The sequence below is a fragment of the Zootermopsis nevadensis genome, unplaced genomic scaffold, assembly GCF_977971745.1.
Source record: "Zootermopsis nevadensis isolate Lab colony 2312 unplaced genomic scaffold, Znev_1.0 Znev_ptg000002l, whole genome shotgun sequence".
NCBI lineage: Eukaryota > Metazoa > Arthropoda > Insecta > Blattodea > Termopsidae > Zootermopsis > Zootermopsis nevadensis.
In genome coordinates this window covers 11934994-11952229 of record NW_028259134.1, presented here as the reverse complement: position 1 = coordinate 11952229, position 17236 = coordinate 11934994, and the positions used below count along the sequence as shown (strand labels likewise).

The window sequence follows — 17236 nt, the reverse complement described above, 5'->3', positions numbered from 1 at the left end:
GGAACAGAAGTCTAACAATCATGGTGATCATGAACAATATTTTTCATGACCTGATTGATGTCAATATTTTTAACATTTGTTATTGGCTTTTTCATTTCGTAGGCCAAGTATTTTATATGGAACAGAAATAAGCCTGGCGTTGTGTGTGATGAAGCCTTCAGTGAAATCTTTGATAATAGCACCTCCTGGTCTTTGAGAGTTGATTTTATTCGTGTAGTACTGTGAAATAAACGAAAATGGGCCCTATAAACAACTTTACCGTAAAACCGTACTGAAAATTTTTATTCCTGCTCAATTGTTCAGTAATTTTTCTATCTATACTCTTCTGGTGTATACAACCTATTTTAAGCAGAATGTTCTTAATAAGTTCAAAATACCTGTCACAGGGAAACAACCTATGTCCTACAACACGTAAAAATTGAAAAAAATTGGCGAATCTCACTTTTTCAGCTGACAAAACTTTCCAAACAATCTTTTATACAGAACTGCTGTCGGAAAGGAAAACTATTCAGCTCCTTGACAATGTCAGATATGTGGTTGATAATGTAATCCAATAATAATAAACATAGTTCTTTCGATCCTCTTTTATCTTGCCTTTCAGATTTGAATGGAATATTTGACGTTCTTGGACAAGTTCATGTATCTGAACTCAAACAGTTATTTTCCACAAAAACAGTTTTTTTAAAAAACACTGACATGTGCCCTTTTCATCCCAACTTCCTCAACAGAGGGTTTCCATAAAATATTGTCTGTACATATTTAATATTTAAATCGGCTGTATTTAATGCATCCGATAAAACATACCAGCAAACATAATTATAGCTTACAAATAACAGAGTCCTTTTCTGTTTTGCTTCCGATGTTTTATTTATTTACACATGAATTTCGTACATAGCTTGGCATATGCTGCACCCAAGCTGTAATTTAGCTGTTGCCATATGTCTTCAGCGTATCGTGTTTTATTTTACGAAGCAACACTCCTCATAAGATAAATTCAGCAAACAGTATGTCGTAATTCTGACAAGACTTTATCTAAATTCAAAATACTATCATGAAGGTTTTTCATTATTCACTGAGTTCCTCCAAACTAATGAAACACAGCCGTTCCAGCACTCCTATTTAGTTTCCACTTCAAATCCCGATCGATAGACCTATTCACCTGACTCAGAAACTTCTGTATTTTACTCGGTTCTTCAAGACAAATGCAACGATCGTCATAAAAGATATACTTTAACATTTCTGCAACTCATCATTCATTAACAATCCCTCATTTCACAGTCGAAGCTACGTAATCAAAGCAGTTAAACGCATCATTAAATAGACAAGACTCAATGTAGGGAAGTGTTGGAACATCTTTAAAAATTCAATAACCTATTACTTATCGCAAAAGGATTCAAGTAGCGGCATCTCTTCTTGTATTCTGGAAATATATGGCTCGAATATCGGTCAGATTACGCGATTTCTTGATATTTTGATTTACATATTTCGTGGTTTGTCTCAGTTTATTCAGACGAATTCTGATACTGCGTCTATGACCACCTCCTTCCAAATGTTATCCTACTCACCATTCATGATCTCCTTCCTATCTCACTCCTTGGTGTATGACATCTGTAGTTGAAGCATTGTATTTTAATAATTCAAGAATTTGTTACAAGTATTCTACAATAACTTAGCCGATACTGTATAAAATCAGATGTTGATAAAACGTAACAAAAAGCTCGAAACAACTTCTTCGGAAACATCAGATTAAGTGCGCGAGTACAATGTGTTACTAGTAACATTTCATTACGTTATGAATACTGCGGTGTTACTGTTAGCGTCTATCGTCAGTCACTTCTTAGAAATTATTTTTCAGCTCAGAGAAAGATGTTTCAGATTACGTCATCGGGAAATATACATGTTGGAGGGCAATGTTCACATAGAAATGTCAGAGCTAGAAATCTAGTGAAGGATTTTCGTGAAACAAAATCGATAAAACATGACAAGACAAGGCGCATATTGCATTAGTGATTCTTGCGCAAAAAAATATAGCAAGACAACAAATTTATTTATTACATATACAATTACAAGTTAGGGAAAGTAAAATGAAGTTAAATTTAACTTTTTCATTTTGAGTTTAGCCGAGTACTGAGTAAAAAATACAACCCCAACTAAACACGAAGATGATTTCATGAGTCAGCTGGACAGGCCTAACGCACGCCTCACGTGGTGATGAGTGAATATGGAGTATTTTAATGATGATTGCCAAGGAAAGTCTAATTAGCTGGAGGAAATATTTTCAAGGCTACTTTTCCAACAGAACATGGTCCACGCTGGGGGTGAACCTCGTCATTGACCATGTAGTAGAACCATTTTATATGACAGTCTAAATGAATATTCGTCTGTAATATAGCTGGCCTATACGAAACGAGAAAAAAATCTTCAGTGAAGTAGTGTGAGGCTAGATTAAATGAAAAACGCTTTTGTTAATTATATTCAATGTAATTAATGATATGTTTTACTACAAGTAAAATAAATTTTGCATCAGAGTGCAGCTGGATCTTGGACTGCTTCAATAATAGGATCGTGGTTTTGAATCCCTCTCGTCTTTGGATGTTGTCTGCATTTTTCTGTATTTCGCTGTAAGGAGTAGATGGTGGACCGATTCCTATCTAATGAGTTATACAAAATGTCAAAAAAATTCATAGTTTTATCAACTAATTCTGAATTGAAGATGGCTGTCTTCAGACTCACCGCCGTGAAAACCTCAAATCCTACATAATTCTGAATTGCAACAGATCAGAGGGTCAAATACGTGAAAAACTAGAGACAAATATGAATTTAAGTAAATTTGTTAATCAACTTAAACTTGATGAAGAATAACATCAAAGAAACGTTCATATGCATAAACGAGAACCTAGGCAATGGATACAGCAAAACTGTTACCTAAAATAAGAGGAACACCCAGCTGTGTCTTGTTGCTATCATAAAGCAACTTCAGATCCATTATCATCTTCCTGTTGAGGTCGATGGCTTGTGGACCACAGTTCATGAACCAGGAGTCGTGCAAACATAAGCTTATGTGACAGACGCGAGGCATCATTTTTCGTGAAGCAGATAGTGAACATTCCAGTCGCTGCCACCAAGAGCGCGACCCCTAGGTCAAGGATTACACATTTCGTGTCTAGCTCATGTAGAATGTATCCCAAGAAACCACGTTTTGTTTTCTTTTGTTTACCCAATATACCTACACGATTTTTCAATGTTAATATCTCGGCTGTTTCGAGAATTGCGGACCGAAACGTGCAGTGCGAGAGCGTTTCATGTCTTGCATAGGCCTATTCACAATCCTTTGGAGAAAATGTTAGTTCGAGAGCTATATGGGAAGACCATGCGGGAAACCTGACATAGATGGGAAGATAATATTAAAATAAATCTTAGGATAACAGGTGGATTCATATGGCTCAGGATGGGAATAAGAGACAGGCTCTAATGACCACGGAAATTAACTTTCCGCTTTCATGAGCGACACTCACATAAAAAGACTGCTCCTTGGACTTTGTTGGTTTGTTACACGCAATGCTTCTGTCTTTCAAGTTTTCTCTGTTTCTGATTTGGTTACTAGTAGGTCACAATCGGATATCTGTAGTGCATAAAAAGACGAATGTACACCGCGCCTCCGTCGTCTGGTAGTGTTCTGATTGAGATTTTTCGTGGTTTTCCTCAGTCCTCCAGAAAATAATTGAACAGTGCCTTAAATGAGATCTCGACCGCGTCATGCCATAGTCTTTCCAGTTCATTATTCTTTAATCGTAGTCAGCCTGAGCTACTAACAGCGTTGTTAAATAAACCACAAATAAATAAATACAAATAAGCAGTTGCATTATTTTACTACTTTCTGTTACAAGTAACCCCGCGGGTGATTTCGCTAGTTATAAGAATTCGAAGAGGGCAAGATTGTGATTGATGTGTAAGGAAAGAGCATAATACTGTGTATGTTTGAGAACAAATAACTGTGGGGTATATTTTAATCTCAGAGAAAAATAACACGAATAAGGAAGATATTAAGAAATGGGAAACTTCACAATTTGTGGTATTGACATTAAACAAAGTAGGAGGGGGCATGGAGCACACAGGGAGGAAATGCATACAACATTTTGGGCAGAAAACCTCATTAAAAGACATTTATTTTAAAATACAAACGTAGATACTAGGGGAAAAATGGATATTAGAGAAATAATAGGTATGGTTATGGAAAGGAATCATATTGTCCAAGAAAGGGTCTCCATGGTAAACAACCTATCGGTCTCATAGGAGAGAGACTCTTTGTCAGCTGAATTGCTTCCAACCCTTCAAGGAAGCCTCTAAAACATGATGTTGATTGCTGCTTCGTTAAATCTGAATCTCGAAGGAAGAAATAAAAGTGCAGAGAACTTTCAGAGCCTGTTTTGGTGTATTACAGGCACTGAGTCACTTGTATAAATGCTAAAACAATGTCAAGGTGAGCCATACTGGGTTGAGGGATGTAACTCGGGTATTACAATGTGGCCGACAACTTGATAGAACAGCTGTTCTATTATAGGATGCATACTATTTATCCGCAGATTTTATTTCGTAAATCTCACAGCATTATCGATACCTTCAAGGAACGACATTAGAAGTACACTCAGCTTTCATTCGGTATTTCTGTAATTATTAAGAAGACGCCACACCAAATACCAGCCCCTCGCCACCAACAGTCTTACTCAGGCAAAACGTCCAGTGTCAAATGCATGGCTGTGCTGGATTTATGAAGTGTGTCGCATTTTGATGCAGATTTCGTAACGGCTGGTTTAGCCATCCTAGTGTACAGAACGACATTGCGGTTAGTATCAGATTAAATAAAACGGTAATGCATTTATAAATTCATTTCTTCATAAGCACAAAATGGAATTTTGACATTTGAAATGCAAAAGCTAATACTGTTAACCGGAATGCACAAAATTAAATAAAACAAAATTCACTGGAAAACAGCAAATGTTTCAGAGGCTAAAGTTTGAACTTCGAAATCCACTAAAATTAAAATCCTAAAGAACAAAAATTTATGACAGATAATTTCCTATTAGGGCTAATATAAGTTGCGTATCTTTCACATCGACATCGACTTAAAGCTATGTAATTATTATCACACTGTCTTGTGACTAAATATCTTTCCACTCGAATTAAATATAGCCTAAATATTATATGAACAGGTATAAAGAGATGAAATCAATAGCAGATGTTATCCGGATATGAATTTAATTTTCCAGCAAAATTCGTTTTATTCCAGGGGCCATTTGAGTTCAAGTAGCACTTGGAATAAAAATTCCAGCTTCCTAATTAATTAATTTCATGGGCCGTAAATTCATACGAGTTAAAAAAATTTAACTGTAAATAAAGTAAGTTCTTAGGGATAATTTTCAATGTTCGTAAGCGCTTTACGTTAAAGGTTTTCTTCCATTTGTCCAACTTTACTAGTAATCCGGATTTAAATTTTATTCACTTCTGCAATCAATTATGTCGATAGATATTAACGTCATTCATGTTGCCTGTGTGAAATAAAAGCACACTTCTGCTATAAATTGTTAGCGTCACTAACGGTCAATTCGTGGCCAAGAGCAGTCGAATGTCAGTGTCGCTGTACATCACTAAAGATTTCAATAAAGATTTTAGAAGTAGCTTTTACAAAAATTGTGTCACGTTGAATGCATCCCAGTATCCTTGAGAGGACCTCATGTTTCTGCTGACCGAAAGCTAGCTGAAAAGAATATCAGTGGAGTTCGGCTGTAATATTCAGCCTTCAATCCATTGATAGGGAGCGGTTTCCCATGGGATAAAGTTGCCAGAGAATGAATCTAACCCCTTAACTCTATCTAATACCCAGAGGTACATTCCCTACAACCATTCTACAATATGCCTTCATAGCGTGGTACTTAATCTAGCATAGGAGCAACTTCACAATTTTGCATTCTGAGACGTTGCTTGTATTTGTTTATAATGTGGATGGTAGATTTCGCTTTAGTTTTTCGTGCACATAATCTGCACGACTCTTGGCATGCAGAGATTTGCCTCTTCTTATACGCATCTATGGACAAAGACGTTATATGTTATGTAATTATGAGATATCAAATTCACCTGTCCTCCTACCAAAGTTCCTGTTCGCAGATGAACGGAACCTTGGCTTGGCAGGCGAGATCGTTTATCCCACCGTTTGTATGGATTGAGCCACAGTCCTCCCCAGGATAAGTGGAGTTACCACCGTAGTTATCGGGTTGGTTTGTACCGGCCCACCGGTAGAATCCAGTTGAATTCAGCGGTTCATCTGAAGAAGAGGACTAGCATGTTATCACCGGAGAGCTGATAAAACTTGGTGACACTTGTCAATTAATTCTTACAAATTAGGTACAAGTGCAGTCAGCCAAGCGATTTCAGAACAATTAAGATTTATTTTGATTACGGATATTTTACGCCTAAGAGACATTGAAGGTATTTTAGTGAAGAGAATATTTTTACACAAATCAGCACACTTATAACTGATCAACTACTTCTAATTCCAGTTTTTAAATTGCGTGTGCATCATTACTCAATTGATAAACTGACGTCTTTTTAATTTTTTTTAAAGTTATTTACATGTTAATAGAAAGTAGGCGTGGTATATTGCGTAAACACGTTTTTCAGTTGGGCAAAATAAATAAAGACTGGCATACAGAATTTACAGCCTTGACAGTAGAAGTGGTAGTAATTCAGTTCATGTACACAATGTTAAAATTCGTACACAAAACTGGAACAATACGATGAATGTCAAACTAATATCTCGATATATATATATATATATATATATATATATATATATATATATATATACACAAAACAAAATTTATCTTACGAACTTATTTACTTATAGATGGTAGTACTTTCTGAATTATAGCTCAGTCAGTATAGTGACTAGCTACGGGCTGGACGACCGGGGTTTGATTCCCGACGGGGCAGAGGATTTTTTCCTCTAGCCTCTGCGTCCAGACCGGCTCTGGGGCCCACCCAGCCTCCTCTACAAAGGGTACCGGGGTCCTTTCCCGGGGGTAAAGCCAGCCGGGGCGTGATGCTGACCACTCACCCCCATCTAGTGCCGAGGTGAAGGAAGGGAGGAGCTATACCTCCACTCACCCCAAGCGCCTACATGGCGTATAGTGGGACAAACTTTACTTTACTTTTACTTTCTGAATTGCATTAACAATTGCATCAATTCCACTTTGGAAGAAAACAGTTTTGCCACAAAGCAAATTGCCGAGAGTGATCACATAAGCTTACCGAAGATGGTGAGGTACTGTCCTTCAGTGTATAAGTCATGAAAGCCAATAAAGGCCCACACCGTTTTAGCCTTTTCGGCAACAGGAACGAACATTGATTGCACAGCTTTGGACTCTTCTTCGGAGTTGATGATCGCGAGGTGGGCTCCCTCCTCGGCGCAGATCTTACGCGCCTCCTGCCAGTTCCTGGGTTCACTGTGCACCTTGTAGTAACCCAAACCATTGCGCAGCTCATACCCGGGCCCCGCGCGGGGAGGGGGCGCTTTAATAAAGCAAAAATTCCAGTTTTTTCACGATGGCGTCGATTTGATGCACAGGTTGTAGCACACACCGTGATGGGAAAAGATAAGGCGTGGTCATCCTCCTTCGTACGCAAGAATAAATTCGAGAACGGAAACCCCGATTTTAATTAAGTTTAATAATCGATAATTTAACTAAAAATTGTCGAACAATTTATATTTGTATTAAGATCGGACACTCTTAACGACCACTTTACGTAAGAGCATAAATAATTTTGTGCTCATCTCAAATATATTCAAAGTTACATACACTGTTTTTTGTCTTGTTAAATTCAATAAACAATCACTGTTCTATTAATGAATTAAAACTGGTCGTTTAGATCAAAGATGATACAATGCTCAACTGAATTCAACCTTCGCGTTCCATCTGACGACAGCTTACTTTGCCCCACCACGAGCACAAACTAGAGAAAAGTGAAGTGGAGAAGTTGAGTGCACTTTGATCATCATTCTCGCAATAACTTTACCCGTGACAGTGGCCACCAGCTGTACTGACTCGAGACCTTGGCAGGACGCTGTGTTCTGCTCTACCTCAACGGTCCAGGGGCTAGTAACTATGTGCTCTTGCGTCCCATGTTCTAAGCGAACCTGAGAACAGGAGAACCAGCCTCATAGCAAGAGGGATGCTAATGTGACAGGTACTTTATTAAAATTTATTGCCTACTTCCGAGGATGCCAATAGTCCTAATGTTTCTAAACCATTAATACTGTAGGTAGATCCGGACAAAATAGTCCCTAAGACCTATATTAATGAAATGGAAATAAAATAAAAATTTAAAACACTGTAGACGAAACAAAGTTGCAAAGAAAACATTCATACCTACAGATAAGACGTAAGCAGTTGAGGAAACTGCATAAATATCTTATTTTATTTTGTTTGTATTGTCAGGACAGTTCAAACAGGCTATCTGTTGTCCATTAGTTGGATGTAAGACATGAGTAACATTAATACATTAAAACATTAATAAAACTTTCGGGTTCGGTGTTGCAAATTCATTTATTTAATCAATAAGTTACTAAGTTAGATGTTCACGCTGTCGGCCAGCTAATTATTTAGTTAACCGGCCAGTTACTTGATAAACCAGTCAATTAGAAATTAATCTAGTCAGTTAATTTGTTAATCACTTGTGCCAAATATCTGTCATTCTGTTAAGTGGAGTTTGTAACAGGACAATAAAGGCATCCTACCTGTGATATCCAATGACCGGTTTGATTACGGCGACTGCTTATTGTGAACTTTGCAGCTGCCTGTGTCTGTGAAGGGCAACTGTTACTCCAACAAACAGAGATGGATGCACATAGGAGACTCAGCTCCATCAGAATACGTAGGACTACTGTATTTTCCATATCAGCCTATAACACCAAAAAATAATTGTTAATCTGGAGATATTTGACTTTATCACGGCGATGAGTATGAAGATAGAAGTCGTCCGGGATGTACCATTCTTCAGTCTGGGAGATACCGACCGACGTTTCAGTGGAGCCTACTGCCTCCTTCATCAAGGTGCCCACAGGTCAATATCTACCGCACTACATCCTTGAAGACAGCTACCTTCAGTTGTTTATTAATGACCAATCAGCATTGGATTAATCAATAAGCTAGACAAATGAACGGATTTTCGTCAAATAGAAACGCTTTAAACGATACCTGAAGGTATACTACTACTACCACTAGGGCGTAACAGCCCAAAATCGAGCCCTAGCCTCCTCTTTAAGAGGCTTCTCAACATATATCATTTTTACAGATGTAGGGGTGTTGGCCTTACGATCCAACCCCCAACCTGGAGGACCAGGGTATTTCTCTTAGTCTGGTCCCTACCTTTGACCTGTCCGGCTTGGGAGGCCCTACCGGTAGCAAAGCTACCGCCGGTATAGCTCTCGGGATTATCGGGACACACAAGCCCCCCACCACGCCAAGGTGGAATACCTGCGGGGTAGCAAAATGTGATATCTAAAATGCAATTGTTCTTTGCCTAATTGCTCAGAAGTATTTATCAAATAAAACAAAATAAACAGAATGTTCCATATTGGTGAGGTAAAATATCATTTTATATGATAATCTAATCTAATTTTTCAAATTTCTAAAATCCTTCACACGTAATAAAAATGCATGTTTGACCAGAACAAGCTTAAGATCTTGATAAGCTTTACAATTTTATTTAGCATGTTTGAGATATTACGCAGAATAAGCCCGAATTTCAACGTCCGATTCTAAACCTAAACTTTAATTCAATTCGTGAGTGTATATTTTCTGTTAATTAAGGCTAAAACCAAGAAAAGCAACTTAAAATATTACGCCAACAAGGAAGGGTTTCTCCTCAAATTCAACATTCGTTACTAACATGTAATTCTATTAGCCGTCTTCGTTACAACAGCTTCTTGTTCTACTGTAGTATTATACATACCAGGACCTTCTGTCTCGAGGTATCGCCTGTTGCTTCTCTGTCGGTTATGAGTGTGCTGCATGAAGAACCTGTATTTATACCAAGCTATTACCATACGCCACTGTCTGCTACATGGGCTTGAGTAAAAATTCAAACGAATGCCCAACAGACAGTGCTCTCCATTGTTCGAAGTTTCGATCTGCTCAAGGCTGAGCATTTAATTAATTTGGTAACGTAACGATGCACATAAATATCAGCGAATATTTGCGTCACATTACTTCATGCATTACGGGGAATACTTATGGTCTAACGATGTATAAAACCTTGCCAGTCACAGCTTCTTTGAAAACGGTAGCAACATATCAAAATCAGGCCTATAGTTACGAAGAAATCATGAGCAGGCTAAATTCGGGGTTTGTAACCATTTATTTAAAAGTCCTATGTTTTCTCGTGACCCATCAAAAAACGCAAAGATTAAAATATTCATTGCTACAATTTTATCTATTGTTTTGTATGAATGTGAAAATTTATCTCTTACTTTGAGGTAAGAACATGAAGGAAAGGGACCTCTGTAGAGATTTAATTGTAGGTGGTAGGATAATATTAAAATTGATCCTAATGAAATATACTCGTGTACACTGGATTCATCCAGCCCAGGATAGGGCCTAGTGACGGACTAATGAACATTCAGGTTCCATAAAAAGAGGCGAACTTCTTGACTAAATGAATGACTATTACCTTATCATGAATGAATCTATTCAATGATGGTAATTTATTTAGTAGATTTTAACATATCAAAGTCAAAGATATTAAACTTGTCTAATAAGCTGGGACATTATTTGCTTCTGTGTGTGTGTGTGCGTAGATGGACCGTAAAAAGTGAGGATAAATATGCCATAATATTCACACTTCTGTGTCAGAATACTGAAAATTTCAGTAATCATCACGAAAATAATCAAGAATGCCGATGACAAGCGAATTTCGAATCACATGCGTTCGACACTCAAGTTAGAATTCTCAACGCTTAGTTTGCCTGTAGTTTATGAAAATACAGACAAGAACACTGAATTGAAGAACAGTTTTAGTGATTATTTGTCCCCTTGAGGGAAAATCCATGAAGGTCATGCGTATATAATAACGTCATCGGAAGATATCCTTGTTAAAGTTCATTGAACACATGCAAACATTTAACCTGGGATTTTACAGAATAGTTTCTCGTGACAGGCACGGTCTTATATCCTTGACTGCTTGTACCATTAAACGTGCCATTTTAACGCCTGGTTCTCACTCAGGAGCGACAAAACAGTGTTCTGCGAAGCTGTTCACATTTCAATGGCAAATGAAGTAAAACTGTGGTAGCAGTAAAGTAGCCTACATTTACGCGACCTTAATTTTAAATTCTGAAAGCACTTTCAGCTTTTACTTTTGGAAACATGTCCTAACGCAACGTCCAATTCAACACAGAATATTATAAAAAACGGAGACCTGTATATAAGAGGTACTCGATTGGAGTCTCAGTCTAGGTACCGAACAATATAACAAATTTGTGTTGGTATCCTCAGTATGTCAAAGACAATTCCACAATATTGCTTTAAATAGGCTTTGGTCACTTCCTTCCACAATTGTTCTCATATAACAGTAACATAGTATTTCCAGCAGGCCTACTACGTTGAAGCGACTCAAATTTATTTGTAGGATTTGAGGTTTTCGCAGCGGTGAGTCTGAAGATTTCTGTCTTCTGGGTTGTTGCGCTGTGTAGCCTGGTCGATGTTTACCAACGTTTCAGAGGTCATGCTGCCTCCGTCATCAGGGCAGCTTGGTAGGTTGGTGGACATCTACCACACTATACTACGCAACAACCCAGAGGACAGCAATCTTCAAATTTACTTGTTGATACAGCGTCCTGAAAACAACTCTCAAGTTAAGTAACTGATTTCGAAGCCGTACATTTAACAGAGAATCAGTTAATAGCGCATGCAGGGAAAAAAAATTTAGTAGCCAGTTACTCGGAATAATACACTACTATACTCATAACAAGTTCTGGTCAGATGACATAAGTATCTTTCTTGTAAAGTCAAGAGTGATAAACTGCCTTCTTAAACGATCTTATGTTCCTTCTCCCGGAGAACAAGAAGATGTATGTCTGATATTCTTGAATAGTGTAAAGCAATCTAAACATCACTGGAACAATTTATTTCTTGTACTAAGTGAATTCATAAACAAATTAATGTTGTATAATCCCAGCTTATCAATTTGACCAAATTAGCCATCTATCTATCTATCTATCTATATATATATATTATTATTATTAAGTGTTCTGTCTTACGACAAGTCCATTGCTCTGCCCAAAAAGAGCTCTCCAGTTGTCCCTATTCTCGGCTTCTCGCTTTAATTCCTGGAACGTCATCTTCTTTCCTTGTTTAAGGTCGTCGGTTAGCTGTATCAGTCTTCTTCCCAGTCCTCTCTTTCCTTCAACCTGGCCTTCGATGATATCACTCAGTAACCCATTCCTTCTCATAATATGTCCCAGCCAGTTAGCTTTCCTTCGTGTAATCGCCTGCAGAATGCTTCTTTGCTCGTTGACTCTCCTCAATACTTCTTCGTTGGTCACTCGATCCGTCCACCTGATCTTCTCTATTCTTCTCCAACACCACATTTCAAAACTCTCCAGGTATTTCTGTTCCTTCTTCCTGAGTGTCCAAGTCTCTGCTCCATACAGCGCGACACTCCATACGTAACACTTCACTAGTTTCTTCTTCATCTCCAAGCCCAACTTGCTAGTGAGAAGTATCCTCTTCTTGACGAAAGCTGCCTTGGCCATGGCTATCCTTGCTTTTACTTCCTTGGTGCATAGGGCGTCCGTCGTGACTATGCTTCCCAAGTACTTGTATATATATATATATATATATATATATATATATATATAATCTTACTGTATATTTAGTTTTGTATTTATATTTCGTACTACACTAATTCTACTTCGTATAACTTCGTATTACAGACGATCGACCAGAGACCAACAGACGAGGCTAGCAACAAAATCTCTCAAGCGCCATATCAACTATTGTCAGACAGAATTTAATGCATAACTACATGGCTAAGCTACTCAGTTATTTGAATAATACACCCAGATAATGCTTAATATCACAGAGGGCACGCGTTCTTTAATCTTCCGTTGACATTTCGTGGGTAATACCTGAAATTACTAAAAATATTTAGTTTCATCACAGAATTCTCATTATAAGGCTTCATATTTGCGTTCCACTGTAAAGTTACTTGTCCTAACGAAGTATTATGACGGAGAACCATAGAATAATTACGTCTGCAGCTCAATAAAATACTTTAACGTATTTTGGGTAATATAGAATTTTCGGAAATGAGTTATTTTCAAATTATACGTGAAACTCTAAATAAATTAGAATAAAATGCTTTTGCATTTCGGTCAGAATAGATGGATACAGAATCTTCTCCACCAAGCTCAGCAATGCCAACTAAGCATCCCACACTTTTCTCGTAACTAAGTTCTATGAAACGGGAACGTGCCTGAATAAAACAAGATGTTAACGGGAAATAGTGCAGTAACTATTAGACAACTTTAAGCAATTTATGTGAATATCACCTTTACGTTTATATTTTAAAATTTACGATCCTACTCCTGCTTTATTTCCTTCGTGAATTCCTTTCTGGACCTTTTTCATCCAAAATTTCGTAACATTACCACTACAAGGAAGCATAATTGGCGCACTATAGATCCAGCACCAAACCTTGGCTCGAAGCAACGAAATCGATACGAGCAGAACACTAAAAACCACTAAGAATTATGTAAGGACCACAGGACTTGATAGCAGCTACCTGCCGTCACGTCCAGGCTAACTTTCGAGCCCAATTAGGGGGTTCTTTCCCCGGGGTTAAGGCCGAAAACACACTTTTGTGTAATGGAGGTAATCCTCAGCTATTCTAGAAAAAAAACAGTGTTAGTCCACAGTTCCTTTACCCCGCGCAACACTTCACGGATTGCTGACTGGTTTCGGATATTAGCATCAACTGGCTAAGAACAATGCAACGTACGAGTTATCCTTCGAGGCAGCAACTATCTTGGGTCGTATGTTGCTATTTAGTGACTCATAAAGGCGAAACAAATCCGTGCTACAAAGTCTCAACAACTGAAGCTAAATAACGTTAAACACGCAAACAGACAAATACTCACTGTGACAATTCTGACACGTGCACCAGGATTTTACATTTGTTGAGGGGGGGGGGGGAGTAGCGATAGGAACTATTATTTTAAATGGTGGAGTACAAATTTTGATTTCAGACTACGAAGGTCCCCAGGCAGTGCCCGCTCGTCCTTCTGGTACATTTACGCCGCTTCAGCTAACGACCCCGAGGAGGTGGAACGTAACCCCGGCGTAAATCGGGGCCTACCTGTGTTTGTATGCACATGAATGACGGGGTGGGAGAATTTCCAGTCAACAGGCCCACTTTTATCTCACGCACCACGTGATTAACCCTTTAAAGCCGAACAATAACTGTATGTACAGTCAACTTTAAGGGCGGTATCGCACTAGGATGCCAACGGGAGGCCATGGCGCAGCTGCCAGCATCTCGGCCAAACTTAATGCATTAATTTAGTAGTCATATAACGCACCTGGCATCCGTCTGGCATCGCTGCCAACCAAGATGCCAAGTTCAAATGCTACTGGCATCGCTGCCAAGGCCAAATCAACATCACATGACAGTCTGGCCAGTCCATTGACGTCCGTGCGTGAATGTGCTTGTGTGTATTTTTGTTTCTTCCAAACATGGATAATTTCGACACCAAAAGATTGATAATTGAAATTCAGTCTCGACCATCACTATGGGATTCATCTGCTATTGAATACGCAAACCGGGACTTGAAAAAAAGAAACTGGAAAGAACTTGTGGAAATATTTGGAGGAGATTTATTTACAGTAGAAAAGAAAGAATTAGCTAAGAAGTGTTTCTATGGCTTTATTTGTGGGGCCGCTTTCCAATATGGCAACTTTATTTTTAAGTTTTTTTGTTTAGCAATCTATATATCTATCTATATATCACAAATGATGTGAATTAAGAAGAAACCTGCTTTTATAATGTTTTATTAAATAAAGTTTGTTCATGTAATATTACATGTGATTTGCAAGAACTGAAATATTTCAAATTCAATAATGGTATGGACGTGCAAAGTGTGTGTATGGAGAATTTTTTTTTACTTATTTCTTTGTTACAGAATTGAAATTCACTCCAGGTATGTAGTTTTGATAAAGTTAAATCTCATTTTCTCAAAAGTGATAAAAGTGGACATTTCTCCTTGCTAATAGCCCTTCATTTCGTGATCTCATAATGTTGATCCATCTGTTCGCTCGACTGGCGTCGAAAGCTGGCAGCTTGTCTGGCGTCTTTTTCTGGCAGCTGGACGCCATGGCATCGCTGTTGGTGTCGCTGCCATGGCATCCTAGTGCAATACCGCCCTAACAGTCACTAATGTTGCATTTGTATTTATGAGTTTTGTATGATTCTCAGTGTAAACCGGAGTTATTTTCTTAAAGAGCGTAAACTAGTCGATCTTTGTAACGCTTATGTTTTCTTTGTGGTACGGGCTGAATTATTCAGTATTATTTAGACGACCTTTGCCTCTCATACAGCCCTCCCAGTGCTAATATCAACATTTAAAGTTAATACAGAGACCCTGTTCAACTTCTCCCCTACTCCATTTCTTATCACACCTTTTCCACGAGAAGAAAGCAACACTAAGTACCCATTTCCTGTGCTGCGCGCTTGCATTTTCAATTTTTCTTTTTATATTTATTTTTTTCTTTTTTTCATTATTATTTTAAAAGGTCGTTAATGTGAAACAGCATAAAATGAAGCGTCGTGAAACGGGGCCTATCTGTACATTCAGTCATCATGTAAAATTTTCGTTGTTGTTGATTATTTATTTATTTATTATTTTTATTATTATTTAGTGTTCTGTCTGACGACAGGTCCATATGAACAGGATCCTTCCATCCTTCTCTCGGACTGGGACCTGTTCATATACGTTCTTGGCAGATGATCCAGAAGTGGTTTGCCATTGCCTTCTTCTGTGTGTGAATGGAGTAATTGTTGGGATGCCACGGAGAAACCGGGGAAGCCCCCGGAGGAAAACTCCGTGTTGCCTAGACCATCGCCTTGGCCAACACGAGTTATAAATTCGGGCACAGCTGGGAATCGAACCCGAGACCCCCAGGATTACAAGGCCAGCGTTCTAACCGCTAGATCACCGTGGCTCAGAATGAGGCATATAAGGACACAAATAAATCATTGGGCGATATTGTGAACATATATTCCAGGATACACTCGGCGAGAACAGCTTATGACTACAGTCAGAACCCAAAAAAAGTACGTAACAAATCGTCCAATGTAAAGTCATGAAACAGCCACTGCAGTAAATTATATTTTTATTGTTATTACTGTTATTATTATTATTATTATCTAAAATAAAAGCAGGTTGTAAATATTAAGCTTTGTCCTACAAACTAACATTTTGTAAAAGTCAAGTGAGGCAAAACTTACTAGTTAATTTGCGTTTCCCTGTGGTTCAGTAAATCTTTCACTTCCAACGAAATACATATTCCATTGTATTTATATGTTTTATGGCTTTGTTTGGGCGTAGTTCAGAAAATAAAACTGATACTATGTTATATACGTATTTTAAAATATTTCCGCCGCAACACATTCATCTGTAGTTGCAATGAAATCACTGTACACAGGAAGAGGTTAAAGAAATCGATCAAATATCTGTATATGAGTTGACTTAGTTTTAACTCTGCTGCAATTTAATTTAAATGCGAATTTTCTATCGAATTAAATATTATCATGTCCAACTATTAATAACATTATACTGTAAACAGCCGTAATTAGAATGTATCTACAGAAGCAGAAGTTTACCTGCTTCCTCCCACGACTACCGTAGAAGAAGAAATAAAATACTGCAATCGGTAGAAGGTAAAAATCACAATGACTGATTTCGAGTAAGGAGTTTGTTTTATGTTTAATTAACGGAATCTCCTACAGATGTCTCCCTTTTACGGGAAATTGAAATAGCGTGACTTAGAGCACGCAAGACTTCAAGGCAGAAACACTTCATCAATGAAGCAGTTTTTAACTCCCGGAGAGCGATAGCCAAGGATGAAACTGACTAAAATGTATATTTCTACAACATTGGTTCATAAAACACCTAAGCAAACAG

General features: G+C 38.0%; 1 protein-coding gene across 2 annotated transcripts; it reads right to left on the bottom strand.

Annotated features, from left to right (window-relative positions):
- Positions 1-4567: 4567 nt before the first annotated feature.
- LOC110832216 (hemolymph lipopolysaccharide-binding protein) lies at positions 4568-10100 on the bottom strand. 2 transcript variants are annotated; one of them, XM_022069028.2, is made up of 6 exons: positions 10009-10100; positions 8792-8956; positions 8071-8191; positions 7306-7566; positions 6145-6319; positions 4568-4820 (listed from the first exon to the last, which is right to left on the bottom strand). In XM_022069028.2, the coding sequence occupies exons 2-6, from the start codon at positions 8948-8950 to the stop codon at positions 4721-4723; spliced, it is 816 nt and encodes a 271-aa protein (XP_021924720.1). In that variant the 5' UTR covers positions 8951-8956; positions 10009-10100; the 3' UTR covers positions 4568-4720. The 2 variants fall into 2 exon arrangements, with proteins under 2 accessions (XP_021924720.1, XP_021924721.1); XM_022069029.2 differs by having other exon boundaries at positions 6133-6319; positions 10009-10099.
- Between the last annotated feature and the right edge of the window lie 7136 nt (positions 10101-17236).